We start from the raw sequence: 19,690 nt of genomic DNA on the forward strand, positions 1-19,690 counted from the left end.
GCTCTCTGCTCCTTTATACCATGTCTCAGTGACTGCACAGATGTCCGCATTCTCTAGGGTGCAGTGGAGTTTCTTGTTTAGACTCCTAGCACGGAGCAATAATATCTTTAGATTTTCTTGGTTTTGATTTGCTATGCCAGAAGTACTTTCAGTTTGGCATTGCCTAAAAAGGCATTAATGGGGAAAACAATGTTTTAGGTAATATTTGAAAGCCTAGGGAGAGAGGTGCAGACCATCCCTGGCAAAGCGGCATGGTCTGTTGACCATCTCCTTCCATGCTGACAAATATTGCACCTCCCCTTAGGATGACACCAGAAACTAGGCCAGAAAATGGTGTTGTCTGCCTCTTTTATACCCGTCGCACTAACATCAGGGAAGAAGCGACAGCAACCGACGGTGGACCAAGACTTTGGAACTCGGGCCGACTGCGGGACCGCCTGACGGCAGATAACCCAAGTGTGACACTGCAGCAGTATAACACGATGAACATCTAGGCCAATTATTAAAGTTAGTCATCATTTGTTCATATTGTGGCTCATCCGTGGAGAAGCTAAAATGCAGCTCAGTGCTAGGCCCATACCAGACAGACACACATTCTGAGAGCTCCATGATATCTCTCTTCATATAGTCTAGGGAGTTATGTCTCAGGTCATTTACTCCCACATGGGTTATGACTAAGTCATGCTGGTACTTGTGGTCAAATGACCTGAGTGTGTGCGTAACGCGGCAGATCCTAACCCCTGTTAAGCAACTGACTGTGGCTTTCTCCTTACTCAGCCTGGTGACAGGGACATCAGTGTGTCTCATGATGGGAGTCTCCAATGGCCAGAATGTTGGATTCTGTGGTGGCTTGCCTTATGGGCTTAGAAGTAGAGGCTACATGAGATGTACCTGTATGTGTTGATGTGGGTGTTGTTTTGAAAAAGTGCATTCGGGGTTGCTGAAGGTATTTGTTATGTATACTTCACCTAGCAGGTCTTCAGGGTTTAGGAAGGCTACATTGAAGTGCATCAGCATATGTGGCTCTATGTTTCTGCTTTGAACTGTACGTGATGGGTGCATGTGTACTACTGACAACCTGATTGACATTAGGAGTGCTTTTATGTGAGAGCTTTGCCTCCAGTGACATTGTGTAAAAGCATCTATATATACCATATCAGTTTGCTTGAGAATTAACTGGTTGTAAGTAAACATGAGGCAATTTCTGCATTGGCTCAAGATGCCCATATCCACCAAGCTGGAAATGGAGATAGTGGGAAGGTTCATATCCATGGCAACAGACCCTTTTTTATTGATTAGACAGTTGGAGTGAGAACATAAAGCAATGTCAGGAGTGTCCAGTTTGCAACTCTTGGGACAGTACTTGTCGCTGAAAACTAGTTGTCCTGTGTGCAACTATCTATTGGTGAAATTATAATCATACTTTTACATGACAAATGTCACTCCAGGTGTCTGTATCAGTACAGGGCACTGCCAAACACTTGAGTGGAAACTAATATGTGGACCCTGAAAATTTAAGGATGAAGTATTTCGGCAGATATTCTGAAGTTAGAAACAAATCAAGTAGTACTTACTGAAAACAAAGAATTAGCTTGTTAAGAATGATAAAGGGGGGGGGGGTCACGTGAATGGCTACTGCCTGGTTAGTAATAGTGCTGGTCTCAGCACATGACTTCAGTCATCCATGATTTTCCACAAATTTTATGAGGGACAATCCAAAAATAATAAGAAAAAATCTGGACAGTCTGTGAAAACCTGGACAGTTGAGAGCCATACACTGGAAAAATCAATGCTTTTGAAGTATGATGTTGGAGAACATGTTTGAGAATTCTGTGGCCTCTGCAAGAGGATAAAATAAACCAATACATAAAGGAAATAAACCCAGACTGCTGACTCAAAGACCTGGAGAGATGTTCCAGGAGAAAAGCACCAGGAAAGGTATTTATCTGCAAAGATTAAACAAAGAAAATCACTACGTTGCATCTTTAGAAGTTACATCTTAGAACATGTGTTCTGGTATTCATGTAATTATTCAACAACAGTTTGATTGCTTCTGCAAAGGTACATTATATATAGTTCATGATTTTTTTAAAGATATTAGTTATTCTATAAAGACTGGCAAATAACACACAGCATATAGCGAAATAAATCACCCAGGTTGTTGCATTAGATAGCTAAATTGAGCAGAATACAGTATAATCATTAGTATGTAGTTGGTCATTCAATCAGTTACTCATATGCAGTGCAAGTCAAGTACAAAGAATTAGCAGTGCATTCACAATTTACAGGGCTACTACTACCCTACTGCCATAACATACATAACATGCCATAACATGCATAACATGCTATAACATACACAATATGCATAGTCTTGATTAGGAGTAATGCACAATCCAGCTGGATGATGGAAGAGTGACAAAAATATATCCCAGCATCTGCAGGAAGTCTGTTGGATATTGATTTACTAAAAGAAGCATTTGTTAAATGTACAGTGGGTATGAAATTACCTTGCGGGTAGTAGGTAGTATACAGTAGCATTTCCAAGAGTGTCAAAGAAGTGTGAGGTTTTCTATGTAAGTGGGGCTGCCGATTATTTTTCTTATGCATAGTGGATGTTTCCCCCCATTTGAATCATTTAATTTTTGGGGTTCAGATGGTTAATATTACTATAACGATCTTACCATGTAGAGGTAATAGTAAAGTGCTTCATCCTTTTCCATTTGTTAATGTTAAAGCTACCATTCCCTAATCTTTAGATTCTATTACTAGACTGCTATAGATGGAAATTTAACAGTTAAATGTATAGTATATGAAGGTGGGAAGAGTGAAGGTAAGAAACATGTATATTCAGTCTAGGTACTGAAGTCTTTTGATCCACGTGGTGACAGTGGTCAGTATTATATATTTGACTATCCCTGGCTAAGAAAGGTTTTACATGGAAGTAGCATGGAGACTGATTAATAATATGACTGAACGGAGACAAAGAATTGATGAGAACTGCCGGGTCTTCCAGTGTAACAATGGTAGTAAAATATGATGTTATGGCCATGTTTTGAATGCTATTAATTTTTATATAGCCTGGCATCAGTGGATTGCATAGTAAAATAATATGAATTCTATGTGACACAGAGATATGGATGGCTGGTATACAATTACTAATTGTTTACTTGTTTGATTCTCTCTCTTACTACTTCTAGATGGACTCAGTATGAACAGTATTTCTATTTTGCATGGGATAAGCCAAACAGAATACTAAAATTGCGGGGAGCACTAAAACCACATGCTATCAGATGAGGGTCTATGTTTAACCATCAAATAACATTTGCATCTAATGTCTAAATGTCAAACAGTATCCATTGAATGCTCATTTCAGCAAATGGGAAAGTAACTAGTTGGCCAAGACTTCCCCATCTGCCCTTTTCCCCACTGTAGTGTGGTCTTGGAGTTGATATATATAGTTTGGGGGGGGGTGAAGCCCCCACCGGGGCAGGTTTGAAATATTGTGGTGTATGAGACGGGGAAATGTTGGCTAACTGGTTTCTTTCCCTGTTAAAAAAAAATGAACGTTCACTAAATGAACATTCAGTGGATAGGGTTCGATGTTTAGCTGTTTGATGTGAATGTCATTTGACAGTTAAACATAGACCCATCAGATAGCATTGGTAGATGGTAACTGAAAATGTGGGAAGTGAGGAAGATGGCTGTATAATTACAATGATAACTGAATGTACTCCCATGTATTTGATGCTGAGGAAATAATTTTAAATTATGTGACTATTTTTATTTCTTCTGAGCTCCACTGGTAGTTTTAGCAGCACTGGGTGACTAAAGAGGGGTTTTAAAACTCATGTTATTTGGGAAGAAGATTCTTCTGGAAGCATGTAGGTTTGTTATGGTCAGGTGTTTTAATATACAAAAGATGATTGCATAACAGCTGGATAACTTCACATAATGTTTGATAAAAACATGAAGAGGGTATGGAAGAAACGGAGCTATCTAGTTAAATGGTAAGGTATGCATATAAACTTTGATGTTTTAAGTGTTATTATAAACTTAATATCAGTAATTGAAGTAGTTACTATCTAATTATTAGATCATATTTACAGGATGTGAATATGATGGTCAGGAGACCTAGCATGAGGCTGTCATTAGACAAGAGACCCTACCTGTTTGAGTTGGTGGTAGCTCAAGTGGATGTAAAATATCCCATGGCACCTAACAAAAAGAGTTAGGAAGTTATCCAATGCCCTGGCCAAATTTTCCCTAGTAGTAGTATAAATACCAGCTCAGGTCTCCTCTGAAAAAAAAGACTACTACCTTAGTGGGACTAACCCAATCAGCAAATTATAGACAGATAGATAGATAGTATGGATAGATAGACAGAACAGATAATAAAATGGGGTACTATACGTCTGCTATCTGGGATAATGTGAAAGGAGAATATTAAATGGAGGAGTGACTTTGGATAATGCAGTTGCATTTAAATACTATATTACTTTTCTGACATGGTAGGTTTAGAATTTGATGTAGAAGGGTTTGAGTGGAGGTTGTAAATGTTGAATAAATGGGTAGATAAAACCAATAATTAATGAATATATTTTACATGTCATGTATTAGGATTATTGTATATATTAAAAGTTATGAGTATAGCATGAAATGTTTGATGCCAATTTCTCATCTAAACTAAAGAAATGGGGCTTCAAAAGATTTTCAAAACAGAAACGGCCAGCACACAATATAATAGACAGCCCTCTTTAATGTATAAATCTTTCGCATATCAATCCATTTGGCCCTTTTTCTTTTGAAAGTACTTGGATACTTTGGTCCTTGCGCCATACCATACTTGTGTGGATCTTGTGTCTTTTGCTTCAAAAGATTACCGCTTGCATAAAAATGATGCACGTTTGAATTTTTTAATAAAGAAGATGTTCACATTATTAAGATGTAGATAACAGCAAGTTTTTTTGCTGTGAAACTGGAAAGGGATGTTTTTTATTAGTGTATTACCCACCATTATCACAAAGGTTGGGGTTCTGAGCCATACCCCAGAACTTATATATACAAGCTTCAAGACTGCACCAACTTGGAGACCTAGAGAAAATTTGAAATTTGATTTACCTAAATAAGTGGCTGGACACTTTTTCCCAGGGTAGTAAAGAGGTGTGGGGAACACAACTCCCCCCGCAATGAGGTATGCAGGGGGGGTTATCATCTGCAAAATATTTTGAAATGTGTTTGTTTTTTGAACTCTGTACATCTGTGGCAATATTTTGATTTCTAAGAAACTCACATTTGTGTTATGTTCTTCTACAAGTAAAGTTGATTATTTATGCATTATTACTATGTTCAATATTTATTGCATGGTGGATTTTATATTATTCTTTTAAATGTTAAAAACACACAATAAACACAGCCTTTCATTTATCAGGTGTTATTCTGCTTAAAGAGCGAGTCTAAAACTTCTGTACACTAAAGCAAATGGAATGGCAGCGAAACAATAAACCAGAAGAGTATGCATGAGGAATAACATTGTAAAAGTATGTGCCTCACTAAGGATGTTACTGTACAAGGCCAATGGCTTGCACTCCTAAGAATTACATACATTAATGTTCTAATGCATGCACTGAAGTTGTTTATTGCAGTCATAAGACAGGTAATCAGTAGAGAACAATTAAAGTAATGCTCACCAAAGAAGAAATTAATGCTCTCTTAATGTCTTTCAAATAACACTACAATGCATTAAGTCAGAGTTGAACAAGAAGTTGTAAATACAAAGACAGTATTCTTTAATTCAGAGTGGTGAGAGAACTGTGTTTGGCTGCAGGATTGACTTAAGAGATCTACAACAGCTTTAAGCTGATGGCCTTATTGACTGTTTTTTTCTCTCAGTTCCTGTCCTATAACCTGCACCAAGCTATGCTTGTCCAGGGTCTTTGAATTAAGACTGAACAGTGTGGCAGGTGCTGAACACTGAGAAAAGACCTGCCTTGCTTTTGTTATCCTCCAAGGATTCCAAACAGCATTTTTGACAAAAAAAAGAAAGAAAACATTTATTTTTTGCTTACTTATTTCAGTTTCATTTTTTGTCACCTATGTTTTGATATAGGTCTCCTCCTTTACTTTTCTACATTTTTTTTTTCATTTTTCACACAAAACTGTCTGAATTTTTACTTGGTCTGGTGCTATTTATTTTGGAGCTGTGTTGCAGTAAGTGAGAGCATTGTGACTCGCTATTGGATCTGTTCTCATACCAATAATTACTGCAGTATTGCTGCTTAAAAATACATATACTGGTTGCTTCTGCCAGGTCTGGTGCCACATATTTGTTGTCCGAGTTACAATAAATGAGAGTATCGAGATTTACTGCAGTATCTGTGCTGATATAAACATTTTCTGCTGTATCTTTGCCTACAAATACATCACTGGTTATCTCTGCCTGGTTTGGTGCCATAGATTGGTAGCCAGATTCAGAATAGTGGGAGTATTATGATTTACTGCAAGTTCTGTGCTACCGTTCACCATTTGTATCCTGAGATTCTTTATTAATTCTGCTAAACATTGCCTACTATTTGCATATAAAGTGCTCTCTGCCTGTTACATTTGCAAGTATCCCTTGTTATTCTTGGTAGAGTTTTTTATTGCTTCCCGTCAACCACTTTGTCACATTGCCTCTGTCTCTCCCTGCTGTTTTCTCCTGTGGATACACAACTACTGGCATCCCTGTCATTGTTTTTCAGTTGGTTATAATTCTAGTCCACCTGTAACCCAGAACTTGAAGTTCACATTCAGAGTGGTAAGAGAACTGCACTTGGATGCAGGATCTAGTTTCAGAGCTCCACTAGTTTTAAGTGTATAGCCTTTGTTATTGGTTTTCTCCCTCAGCTCCTCTCTCCTGCTATAACTTGTACTGAGCTGGACTCATCCAGAGTCTTTGAATCAAGACTTTGATCAGTGGGGCAAACCCTGAACACTTTGAGCTGCATTAACTTTGGTGTCCTCCAGGCATTCCAAACAATGTTTTTTGGACAAAAAGGAAGAAAAATGCTGTGTTGACTGCCACTGTTGGACTCATTCTATACAGTGTTCTTTGCAGAAGAATGTTTTCACTACAAGAAGCCTTGCTGAATCAAATGTGCCTCAGTGCTTTAATTTTGTGGCTGCAGTTATCTGCAGTAAGTGCAATTAAGACATTCTGGATTGAAATAAACACACCTTGCTGAAGAAAATTACATTTCAGTTTGCCTAAACTGACAAACCCAGCTGGTATGGCCATCTGATATCCTACACTCCTGAAGCTTAGAACTAACCAACTACCCTCTCAACAGTATAGGCACCTCCAACATTTCTGCCATCAAAACTATGGGCCAAGCACTCCCCTACAAAGTCTGTAACCAGCCTGATTGAGATTATTTTGAAAATTAAGAATTGTCTTGTGCTGTCTGATAATCAATTACTTAAAAAGTATAGTGCTGTGTGCGAGATATATACTTATACAATGTCCTTGGAGGCCAAAATCTCACACATAGCCAGCCAAGACATCAGGATTGTTTGCAGTACACCACACAACACAAATCACCATGACACTCATAGCACAATCGATCACATGCTAGGTTTAAGACCAATGTGCCTAAATGACAAAGACCTCTAAAACATAGAACATGCATTAAACACCCTCAGCAACACTCTCTGAATGCAAAAGTCTACCTCTCCAAATAGCGCTAGAAGTCACAAAATCTTAGATTCTAAGCCTGTAAGTCAAAGACCATAAGACTACACTAAGAAAAATGGATGCACCTCTTACCAAGCTAAGCAAGGAAAGAGTGAAGGCCAGTTGCTTGTCTGGTGCCAGGATCCATCACTGCATGCATGCACTCAAGTCCTTGAACAGCAAGTACCAGTAGGACTCTGTTATAGTGCATGTGGGTGTTAATGACTTGAGACATAACAGCCTGGACTATATGAAGAGAGGCACTATAAGAAGAGAGGCTCTCTCTGTGCCTCAGGCAGCTATAAGAGTAGCCTTCTATTGTCTCCAAGGATGATGCCACAATATGAGTAAAAATTTATCGATTTCAATAGTTGGCTTAACGTTTGATGTCATTCAAAGACGAGATTGTACAATACTGTTGGCCTGGGAGGACATGATTGACAAACATTGCTGCTTCACCAGGGATGGTTGGGCTCCTGTCCTCTCTACGTTTTAGAATACAGGCAAAAACATTATCCACATCCATACTGCCTTCTTTATGCTAACCAGATATGCCAACAACATAACTGTATGAAGAAAAGATAATATGTAGGTGTTACTGATCAATGCTAAGAACCTAAACAAAAAAAACTTCACTCCCTACAAGTCCTTCTCTCCTTGTAGGACGTACATGTCTGTATGATAAAAGAGAGATGGTTTAAATGGGCAGAGAGTACTTTGACTGAGCAGGGCTATAATGCTGTTTACACATTTAGACCAGCTACTCTGCAGGAGTAGAAAAATGGTGACAGGTGTCTCACCGTTTATCAGGAAGTGCCTTACATCTAAGCTGTGTACGCAGTATGATGCAGTAAAACCGCATGTCCAACTTACCATCAGTGAAGTCCCTTACCACATTATAGCCAGCTCCAGAACTCCCTCTATGACCCTAGATAGACACAGCACCTACTTACAAGAACTGGAGTCACTCAACATTAAAGCCAACGCTATCTTCTTGGGTGACTTTAAATATGCATCCACAGACTAGGAAAGCTACACCATCACTTTTGCACACCACAGAAATTCCTGGAATTTTTTAACACAAATGGTCTGGAGCAACTAGCAAGGGTACCCACAATGGTCAAAATCATTGCGATTACCCTAACTAAAATGGGTGAGCCATGCTCCATTGCTTGCATATCAGATTTACTCATCAGATCAGACCATAAAATTGTCTTCTTGAAATAAAATTGAAAATCAGAGATACCAGCAGCCCATAGAATCTTTAGAAACTTCTCCAAGGCAAACTTCTTGCTACTAAGCAATACCCTGGAAAGTTTTAATCATCCCAAACCTGTTAAACTCCGCTGAGTATGTGGCAACACGTACCACTAGTTTGTAACTGGCATGTCAACAACTGCATATAAGCAGCTGTATCAGGTAAGAACAAGCATAGGTTTAACCCCAAAAAAACAAACCTCCATGGTAGAAACACAACATAAACAAGCTTCACAATAAAAGGAAGAGAACTATAGCCAAATATCAGAAGAGTAACCCACAGTAGGCTAGATCCATCATTACTAAAATAAGCACAGCTAGCATTTAATCAAAAACACTAAAGTCAAGTTTGAGGCAGTAAATCACCCATGCAAAAGACAACCATACAGCCTTCTTTAGCTATGTTTGCATCCTCAAGAGCTCTATGCAGCAATGTGCTGAGCGGATTGTGAATGACGCACCTAAACTGAAGTTGAAGACCTAGCAAAATCAGTAGCTGATAAATTCAGCTTCAACTTTACCCCTTTCATCTGCTAATATTTCACAAGATACCCCAGTAACTGATGCACCCCCACCTTCACACAGGCCAAAACCTGAACACACTATGAAAGATCAGGAATGATGCATCAATGGGCCCTGAGAATATCCAAAGATGCATCTTAAATAGCATGAAGATAATTTATCTACACCTCTAACAATGTTATTCAACTTCAGCTTCCACACAAGTTTTGTACTGAGTGAATAGAGGACAGCAACAGTTATACTCTTGAGCAAGGGAAGGCCATTCACTGATCCTGGTAATTACTGACCCATAAGTCTGACCAGCCTCATTTCTAAGGCCATGGAATGACTCATCATGGAATTAATCAATATGGATATAGGGGACATCCAAACACTGGATACATCCTAGTTTGGGTTCGTTTTGCTTACTCAACCTATAGAACATTTTCAAAAAGATCACCAAAGCGGATGAAGGCAAATCAGGCAAGACGGTGCACACCACCTACCTAGATCTGGCCAAAGCTTTTGGCACAGCACTTCACTCAGGCATAGTGGAAAAACTTACCCAGCTTGAAATAAAACTCTATATCACCTGCTGGATTGACAACTGGTTCACAGATAGGACTCAAGAGGTCAGGAGAGGGTAAACTACCTCCACAAAAAGTCATTGGTGGAGTCCCACAGTGCTTGATACTAGGACCTCTCCTGTATGTCATCCACTTTTCTGAAGTAGAGGCCAACACCAACGGTCTCTGTCTAACAAAGTTTACAGATGACTGCAAGTTAGGAACAATCACTGAATCTCCAAATGACTCAGCAATTCAGCAGAAAGGCTGGTCTCAAACAAATAACTGGTACCACAGTCATGTAATAAAACTAAATGAAATTGTATCCTTTGGGAAACCCACTATGCCAGAAAATTACCATACTGACATTATGCCCCTAAGAGTCAATCCTGACTCTGGGATTTGGGAAGACATGTGGTATAGTAACATTAAATTTGAAAAACGTGTCACAGAGGTAAGAAAGTCCTTCTACATTGTGCAGCTTATAAGCAAATGAATAGCCTCTAGGTCCAAGGATATCATTGTTCCCCTTTAGTCTGTTCTCATCCTGCCAGTCATTGAGTACAATGTCCCCTTTGGGATGTATCTGGCAAGGCATATGTAAGAACTCAAACTCCCACAGAAGTTTCCAATAAAAAGAATAGAGGGTCTAAAACATAAGACCTCCACAGACTGCCTCAAGACATGGTCACTGTATTCAGAATCCTGCAGACTGCTGAGAAGGGTACCTGTATGTGGCTTATAAGGTAACTTCTGACTCTATACTGAAGGACCCACTGCACATCCATAACTCAGCTGAGATCAGAAATACTTGTTTCAGGGACCAAAACCTCTTCTGTACCTTAAACAGAACAGTTTGGAGAGACAGGTATATCTCTCAGAGGTTACTACTACTCTGGAGCAGAGTCCCCCTCTATGTAATATAAAGTTCATCCCTGTCCCTATTCAAGTGTATCCTGGATCTATGGATGGGAATGAGGAAATTTATTCCAGGAATATCCCAGCACTACTTCTGGATAGAGGCAGTACCTAAATGTTCTTCCTAAAATATGGCCCCTGTAAACACTCAGTAGTATGCCCTAGAAATACTCACCATCTGTACCAGAACTAATCACAACCTATATGGGTAGGATATTAATATACACCTTGAATCCAGGTATGGGTAATTTTAACTGATAGGATAATCAACTAGGTTTAAAATGGTCCAAAAAGGCCATTACCATATCCCAAACAATGCAGACAGTGAAGCAATGTATTCTAATATGTATCCAAATGCTGGAATCCTCTCCCACTAAGACACATCATAAATCCAAAACACTTCAAAGCAAAAGTTAGGAACAAACCCTTGGATTCCAAACTATGCTCCTGTCACTTTTCTCGCTAAATGTTTCTACAACTCTATCCATTTGTCTTCCATTTGAGGTGCCCTTTTGATCTTGTATAATCCAACTTCTGGGTTTTCATCTGAAGAGCTACAGCTTAACATTGCTGCAGTAATGTGACTTTGTGGAAAATGATGATTTTAAGGAACTGCCTCTTCTATTGTTTTCCATTACTTATATACTAATTTTTGTATCTTGTATATAATAGAGAACATCTGTTATTTTGCCATGTATCATACTGTAATGTATTCTATAGCATCTTGTAAAATTTGTTAATGGTGGAGCTTTACCCCCAGGGGCTCCTCTTAAAACGGGCCTGTCAAGGCCAAGTCAGACATTCTTTGTAAGTAAATAAATAAACAAACTTCAATACAAGTGCTTTTATGAAAACGTCAAGATTTTCTTCACTAAGGCTCCTTCCCATCTCACATTCTATAACCTCCACACAGGCCTATGCAACGTCTGCAACCTGCACAAGGGTTCACCCTCTCAACCACCTGATCTGATGAAGCCCAGCACCTGTGCGAAAGTGCAGATAGTACAGTTGTGTACACTTACCATTAATGTAGATGTTTGAGTGTATTCACTGTTGCAGTCATCACATTTGGGTTATCTGCCTGCAGGTAGCCCTCAGCCGGCCTGAATACTAGAGTCTTCGGATTTCTGCATCTGATGCTGTTGCTTCTTCCATGACGTCAGGTTGTTAGGGGTCTAAAACATGCAGCTGATGCCATTACATCAGTTTTTCTTGCCCCAGATGTCAGGTGCCCCCACAATAGGAATCAATTATATGGTATGGTACACCCCCAATAAAAAGCAAATACACATGAAAAAATATATACCAAACAAGAAGGAAAGGTAGAGCCAAGAGAAGTCAGGGGGCTGGAGGGAAGGTAACCAGGATTGCAACAGTGAATACACTCGAACATCTACATTTATGGAAAGTGTACACAACTGTACTATGTTCTTCACGTTTCACTGTTACAGTCATCACATTTGGGTTGATTCTCAAAGCTAAGGAATGGAGGAGGTAGTTAAAGAGCATTAAGGCCAGCTATTAAGCCCTGCAAGACTGCTGTGCCAAATCCAGCTCTGGATTTAGAAAAGATAGGCAGGTGGTAATGCTTGGTAAAGGTATGTACAGAGCTCCAGGTAGCAGCTTCCAGGATGTCCCTGGTATGGACTCCTCTGAGAAATGCCGTAGAGGTAGATGCAACACTGGTGAAATGTAATCTTATCCCCTGTGGGGTAGGTTTTTCATGGTGCTTGCAGCAGAAATTAATGCAATGGACTATCCATTTGGAAATGGTTTGCTTTGAAATGGCCTTCCCCTCTGCCCCTGCAGCAAAGCCAACTAGCAGCTGCTCAGATTTTCTGAGAGGCGTAATCCTGTCCAAAGAGAATCTAAGTTGTCTGTGCATATCCAGAGAGTGCAGTATCCGTTCTCCTTTGTTTTGTCGATTAGGGAAAAAAGTAGGCAAATGAATGGACTGGTTTAGGGCCACACTAGACACCACCTTGGGCATAAAGGAAGGATTAGTCCTGAGGGAAACCCTGTCTGCATGGAAGATAATGAAGGGCTCCACTGCCTTGAGGGCCTGTAATTTAGACACTCTTCTTGCTGAAGTGATGGCTAGAAGGAAGGCTGTTTTCCAAGAAAGGAATTTCAACTCTGCTGTTGCAGCTATCTCAATGGGGGGGGGGGGGGGTGAGCTTTTCCAATACAAAGTTAAGGTGCCAGGCTGGAGTGGGAGCTCTCCTGGGGGGTCTTAAATTTTTGGCCTCTCTAAGGAATTGTTTTAGCAAGGAGTGAGAGAAGAGGGGTGGCTCAGCATTATAATGTACTGAAATGGCAGAGGCATGAAACTTAATTGACTAGAAGGATACGCCCTTGTGGAGTATTTCTAAGTACTCTAGAATATGAGGTAAGCTGGGCACTGTTGTGCCTATCCCCTGAGCCTAGCTCCAGGAACAGTATCTTTTCCGCTTTTCAGCATAGTATTTTCTGGTACTAGGCCTCCTTGTCTCCAGAATGACATCCAACACCCACTTACTGAGGGATGCTAGAGGAGGGCTCATGGAATTAGCCAGGCTGCAAGGTTCAGGGTTTGAAGCCGAGGGTGCAGAATGTGGCCCGCCTGCTGGGACAGCAGGGAAGGGGTCTGAGGCAGGTTCCATGGTTGTAGCAGTGTCATACTGCACAAGAGGGGGTACCAGTACTGGTGTGGCCAGTCTGGTGCACTCAGTATTGTCCTTGGCTTGTCCTGTTTGATCTTTAGTAGAACCTTTGAGAGGAGAGACAAAGGGGGAAAGGCATAAACCGAGAGGCTTTCCCAGGTAAAGGACAGGGCATCCACTTTCCAAACTTGACAGTGGGGAATTCTGGTGCAGAATTTGTTCAGTTGGTAGTTCTGAGGGGAGGCGAACAGGTCTACCTCTGGAGTCCCCCATTTGTTCAAGAGGTTGAATATTTTGGGTTCTAGTTTCCATTCGTGTGGGTCCATGAGATTTCTGCTTAAGTCGTCTGCCAGTGAATTTAGTTTGCCTGGCAGGAATCGAGCTTGTAGGTGTACTTGGTAGCTGTAGGCTGTGTTCCACAGAGCCATGGCTAGTCTGCAGACAGGGCAGATGCGGGTTCCCCCCTTTTTGTTTATGTACCACATAACTTTGGTGTTGTCTGTCTTTGCCAATAGTTGTCCTGGAAGAATACAGTCTTTGAAGGCTGTCATAGCATTCTGTACAGCTAACATTTCTTTTTGATTGATATGCAGGTGCATCTGTCTTGGGTTCCATTTGCCCTGAATGCACTGCCCTGCCATGTGAGCCCCTCATGCATAGTCTGATGCATCTGTTGTTAGGGCTGCAGGGGGTAGAGTGAAAGGGAGTCCCTTGTTGTGGTAGCAGGCCTCTGCCCACCATAGGAACTCTGTCCTTAGACCATGAATGATAGGAATCATTGTTTCCAGGTCCTGAGAATGTTGACACCATAGACTTTTTAGATACCATTGGAGTTTCCTTATATGCATATGGAATTAGCAGAATGCAAGAGGCCATGAACCCCAGAGCTTGCAGTATTTTCCTTGCGGATAGCTGGGTTTTTGTGGTCAATAGTTTGAAGTAGGTTGTCAAATAAACTTGGTTCTCCAGAGTGAGGAATGCCATCTGGGAAGTTGTGTTCAAGCTTGCTCCCAGGAATACAATCTATTGGCAGGGTACTAGGTGAGATTTCTTTTCATTGATGGTGTACCCCAGTGAGGTTAGAAGTTTCTTTACAAATGCCAGGTGTTGTAATAGCAAGTCTTGGCTTTCTGTCTGAATCAGACAATTGTCCAAGTATGGGTAAATCTGAATATTTCTCTGCCTGTAAAATGCAATGGCTGGAGCCAGACACTTTGTGAACACCCTGGGCACAGTAGACAAGCCAAAGGGAAGTGCAGAGAACTGAAAGTGCATGGATGCCGCCATGAAACATAGGTATTATCTGCAGGATTCTCTTATTGGGATGTGCAGGTAAGCTTCCTTTAAGTCTAGGGCTGCCAGCCAGGCATCCTTGGTTAGCATAAAAAGAAGCTGTTGAAGAGCTAGCATTTTAAATTTTGGAACCACCAGAAAAGTGTTCAGAATAGAGAGGTCCAAGATAGGATGCCAGGAGTTTTCTTTTCTGGATACCAGAAAAAAAGTCTTGAATAAAAACCTTGTCCCCTTTGTTCTGCTGGGACAGGTTGAATAGCCCTGACACTGAGAAGAGAGAAAACCTGCTGTTGGGCCTCTGCCCATTGATTTGGGGGGAGGTCTGGCCAACCCATTTGGGGTTGGTAGTGTGTGGAAGTGGAATCTGTATCCTTGAGAAACTCTGTTCAAAACCCATTTGTCCTGGGTAATGAGTTCCCAGTTTTTTTGCATGCAGGGTGATCTTTCCCCCTAAGGGAGCAAGTAGTTGAGCAGGGCTTGGAAGGATTAAGGTTAAGTCATCGTGACATTTTTCCATAGGGGGGTGGCTTACTACTCCCTGCTTTGGAAGTGGGAGCCCCCCACTGCTTAGATCTGTGTGTAGCCTGAGACTGAAGTCTTGGTGGTCTGCTGCTCCTGGGTTTGGACTGAGAAGGCCTGGAAGGGACTGGACAGGACCAGTTCTTTGAAAGCCAATGCTTACTGAATCTGGGAGGCTGTACTTGTAGGAAATCTTACAGTTAGCATAGATTTAGCTTTTTCCTCCATCCTTATGAGGACTTCTTCTGCTTTGTTGCCAAAAAGGCGGTCTTGGTTTAAGGGTGCATCCAGTAATTTTAGCTTTAACATGATCTGCCTTCTAAGTACAGACCCAGTGACAGCCTACAAGATGCTTCTATAGTGTCAAAACCACATTGCAAAGTATGTTTACAGACTTGTTCTGCAGAATGCATTAAATCTTGCAAGTCTTTATGTTCGGCACAGTCAGGAATCAACATAATTTTCTGTTTAAGTAGTCCCATAATATGTTGCTGATACTTTAACATATGAAACTGGCAATTTAAAGCCCTAATGGCCAAAGTAGCAGAAGTGTATACCTTCTTACTTCATCTAAGGCTCTAGAATCTCTATCAGAAGAGGAAGGATTTTTGGCAGCAGTAGCCTTAATACCTTTTGATCCTTGGGAAATTATCTCTGGATCCGCATTAGGATTCTTGAAGAGGAACTTGTGAGAGTCAGGTACTCTGTAGTACCTGTCAGGTTTTCTGGGAGCTGGAGGTAAAGTGTCTGGGGTATGGCTAGATTCCGAGAAAACATCATCTACAATAGCCAGAACAGGAGGGATAGCTAGAGGGGCAGGAGTAAGAATTCCCGAAGTCTCTTTTTGGACTCAGAATAGTCCTGGCTTTCCATGCAGAAGTGCTCCCTAAGGGTATGGAAGGTTTCACCAAAAACAAAATCTTCTGGAGGGGAAGCAGAGGGAATGGAATCCTCTGCATCAGAATCCTCATAAGTAGATAAGGGCAAATCCTGGTAATCAGAAGGTGCAGAGATATCAGATTCCTGATCAGAAGAATCAGAAAGAAAATCGGTTCTAGGTCTCTTAAAGGGGGAAGGCTGGCTTCCCCTAATTAAGGTAATAAGGTCTTCAGCCATTCTAAGCATTTTTTTTTTGAGGCATATGGGCCTGAGTCTGCGTTTGGTCATTGGTTTTCTAGGCATAGTGCGAGTTTTAGGCCTGAGGAATTTGGTACTTCTAGTTGGAAACGATGTCATCAGTATAATATGAAAGTCTGTAGGTCTGCATACACCCTCAGAAGCCAGTGCCAGCACAGTGGCTCCAGACCCATCCAAGATAGATACATCCGCAGGTTCCATAGTCGAAGAAGCATCTTGTGGCATACCAGACTCCGAATGGGTCTCAGTAGAGGCCTGCGAATCTGTAGTAGCGGGTATCAGGGGCTGCGAAAGCACCTCACTGAGTACCAGCAGACTGGCAACTAGCTTAACAGAAGCATCGTCGGCAGTTTTGGACCTATGCGGTCTGTCTCTGTCTTTATCTTTACGTTTTTTCAGATCATCGGTAGTCAGATGGCTTAACAAAGCCATTTCAGAGTACAGAGATAGAGAACTAAAGTATTTGGCTACAAAAATAGCCCGATGACTAATAGTTCGGGCATTGAACAAGGCACAAAACCAACAGCGATGGACGTTGTGGTCTGGGCCTAAACAGGTGATGCAGTAAGAATGAAAATCTCTGTGAGGTATTTGCTTTCCACAGGCAAAACAATTGTTATTTTTTTTTTTCTGACATCGGTTAGAGCAAGAAAAAACTATCCCCAATGGGGTACTTATCTTTTTTGAAGACTTCGGGTCTGAAACTCGAAAACAAAAATTTCAGGAGACGGCCGACCGGCACTTGTAAGCTGCTTCTGCTTCGGGCACTGCACGGCAAGAAAGACTGATGTAATGGTGTTGGCTGCATGTTTTTTACCCCTGACGACCTGACGTCATGGAAGAAGTGACAGCATCCAATGCAGAAATCCAAAGACTCTGGTATTCACGCCGGCTGAGGATAACCTGCAGGCAGATAACCCAAATGTGATGACTGCAACAGTGAAACACGAAGAACATCCTCCCCCCATCCCAACCAATCCAGGTAAGCTTTTTCAGTCCAAATTCAGGGGCCAGATTCAGTTCATGTAATATTGACTGTTCCCCTGCTTATCTCCCACACTCCTAGACCAGAATGATCCTGGCACATCCCTTTCCCCACATCATGACTGAAAAAGTACACCACACTTTTCAACTTAGAGGTGGAGAGTTATTTTAACTTAAATTGCTGGAATGTACCTTGATCTTAGCACCATCCAATTAAGAAATATTCTTAAGAAACATTGTTACTCTGGTACTAGCTTTCATCTGAAAAAGTATACACCTCTTGAAGCATGTTTTGTACAAGAAATGGAAAAATTTCTACTTTATTTGGGGTTTGGCATAATGGTTAAATTGCTTACCTCACATATTCAAGGTACATGATTTGATTTTCCCCTTTGGCCACTGTCTATTCTCAATTTAAGGACCTAAACCTCATCTGTGACAAACAGCTCATGTTGAAGGGACAGGTATGTCTCGAAGATTCCCCTTCTGTAGAACAGGCTTCCCATCAATGTGAAGTAAAGCACATCCCTAACCCTATTCAAATGCAACATGGATCAATGGATTGGAAATCACAAAACTGATCCCTGGTTTGGCACATATGTCCCTAATGGACAGAGACAGCCTGTGAATACTTGATGTGTAAAAGTCGAAATTATAACCTTAAAATTCCTTGGAATATTGACACATTAGAAATATTTTGGTAAATTCATATAAGCTTGGTTAGGCTTAAAATGGCTCTTGGACTGATAGCTTAGTAACAACCTATGAATCTTTCACTTTAGTAGCTTTCTAAAGTTTCCTGTTATTTCATCTGATAGCAAGTCTTTGCGTTGATTTCTACCCTCTAACATGCATACTCTTACCAGGGGTAGAGCCCGATATTTTGTACCAAGGACAGTTTTCTTTAAAATGAATTGAAAAGGTTGAAACAGCATGGTGATTATAAATTACAACAGCAAACAAGATCCGACCACCTTGCTGTCAAAGAGCTAGCAGAATGCCCACTTCTCCTAGCATCCATACATGTCTGTCTTTCTATCATCCCTATACACACAAATGGAAGTGGAGTGCAAATAACTTATTATGAATAACTACTTGGTGATAATTCATCTTAAAAGATTCACAGAATTGTGAACTAAAGGATTTCATCAATAGTCAGTGTGATTATACATTTTAGAAAATGTGCACTCTTCTGCCAGAGTCCATCATGAATGCGTGGCATCATGCCAGCTTTACTGCAAACATATAAGCATGAATGTCCAAACAAAACGTGGAGAACACAGACCATAAAACTGGTAACTAGTAACTGAAAAAATGGTCTGGATGCACCGGAAAGCAATAAATAATTTATTCCACAGATAAATACAAGCGTTTTCACCTGGCCGTAGTGCTGGGCTTTTTCAAGTAAAAGTTGTTTTACCTGAAAAAGCCCAGCACTACGGCCAGGTGAAAGTGCTTGTATTTATCTGTGGAATAAATTATTTATTGCTTTCTGGTGCATCCAGACCATTTTTTCAGTTATAAGCATGAATGTGCAAGAAAGACTGGAGGAGAATGCATACCATCATGCAGACTTCAATGTACACATATATTTGTATATGGTTGAAGAATTTAAGTGAAAGACTTGTGATTACAGGCAGTTCTTTCCAGCAATTATAGAACACATTAACAAGGCAGTTCTTTCCAGCAATTATAGAACACATTAACAATGCACTATTTCCTACCTGAAGAGGTTGTCCATAACATTCTGGTACTCTGGAATATTGCGTTCTGGTAAATAACAGGATGCAAAAATTATTAAGGCATTTACACCCTCACCAAAATAACCTGAAACAAAAAAAAAGGAAAAGAAAACTGTGTTTAAGCCATATTTTGCAAAATGTTTACATCGAAGTACCAATTTCTGATCCCATAGCAGTGACATACTTACTGGTAGTAATGGTGGTCATATTAACCTGTCAGTCTTCATGTAACCAAGACATATGCTATTTAATGACCTTATTTATTTTTATTCATTTGTTATCTAAGTAAGAACTGATCTGTCATGCTTCCTTTTTAATCATGACCCTGATCACAAGAACAAAAGTAAAAGTAACATGAATAATTTAATCTAGCCAATCAACAAGCAGAATGCCCAGAAGAAAAAAAAATGCAGGTAAACACAG

The 19,690-nt window shown here is 40.6% G+C and overlaps 1 protein-coding gene across 3 annotated transcripts in view; it reads right to left on the minus strand.

Moving 5' to 3' along the window:
• Positions 1–19,690, minus strand: part of BNIPL (BCL2 interacting protein like) — a 783,410-nt gene that overhangs the window by 242,145 nt on the left and 521,575 nt on the right. For all 3 annotated transcript variants that reach the window (XM_044080029.1, XM_044080030.1, XM_044080031.1), the window contains exon 6: positions 19,250–19,352. In XM_044080029.1, coding sequence (XP_043935964.1) covers positions 19,250–19,352 — 103 coding nt within the window. The remainder of the gene's footprint in view (positions 1–19,249; positions 19,353–19,690) is intronic.

This window comes from Protopterus annectens, chromosome 8.part0 (assembly GCF_019279795.1).
Source record: "Protopterus annectens isolate FY-2018-M chromosome 8.part0, PAN1.0, whole genome shotgun sequence".
Lineage (NCBI taxonomy): Eukaryota > Metazoa > Chordata > Ceratodontiformes > Protopteridae > Protopterus > Protopterus annectens.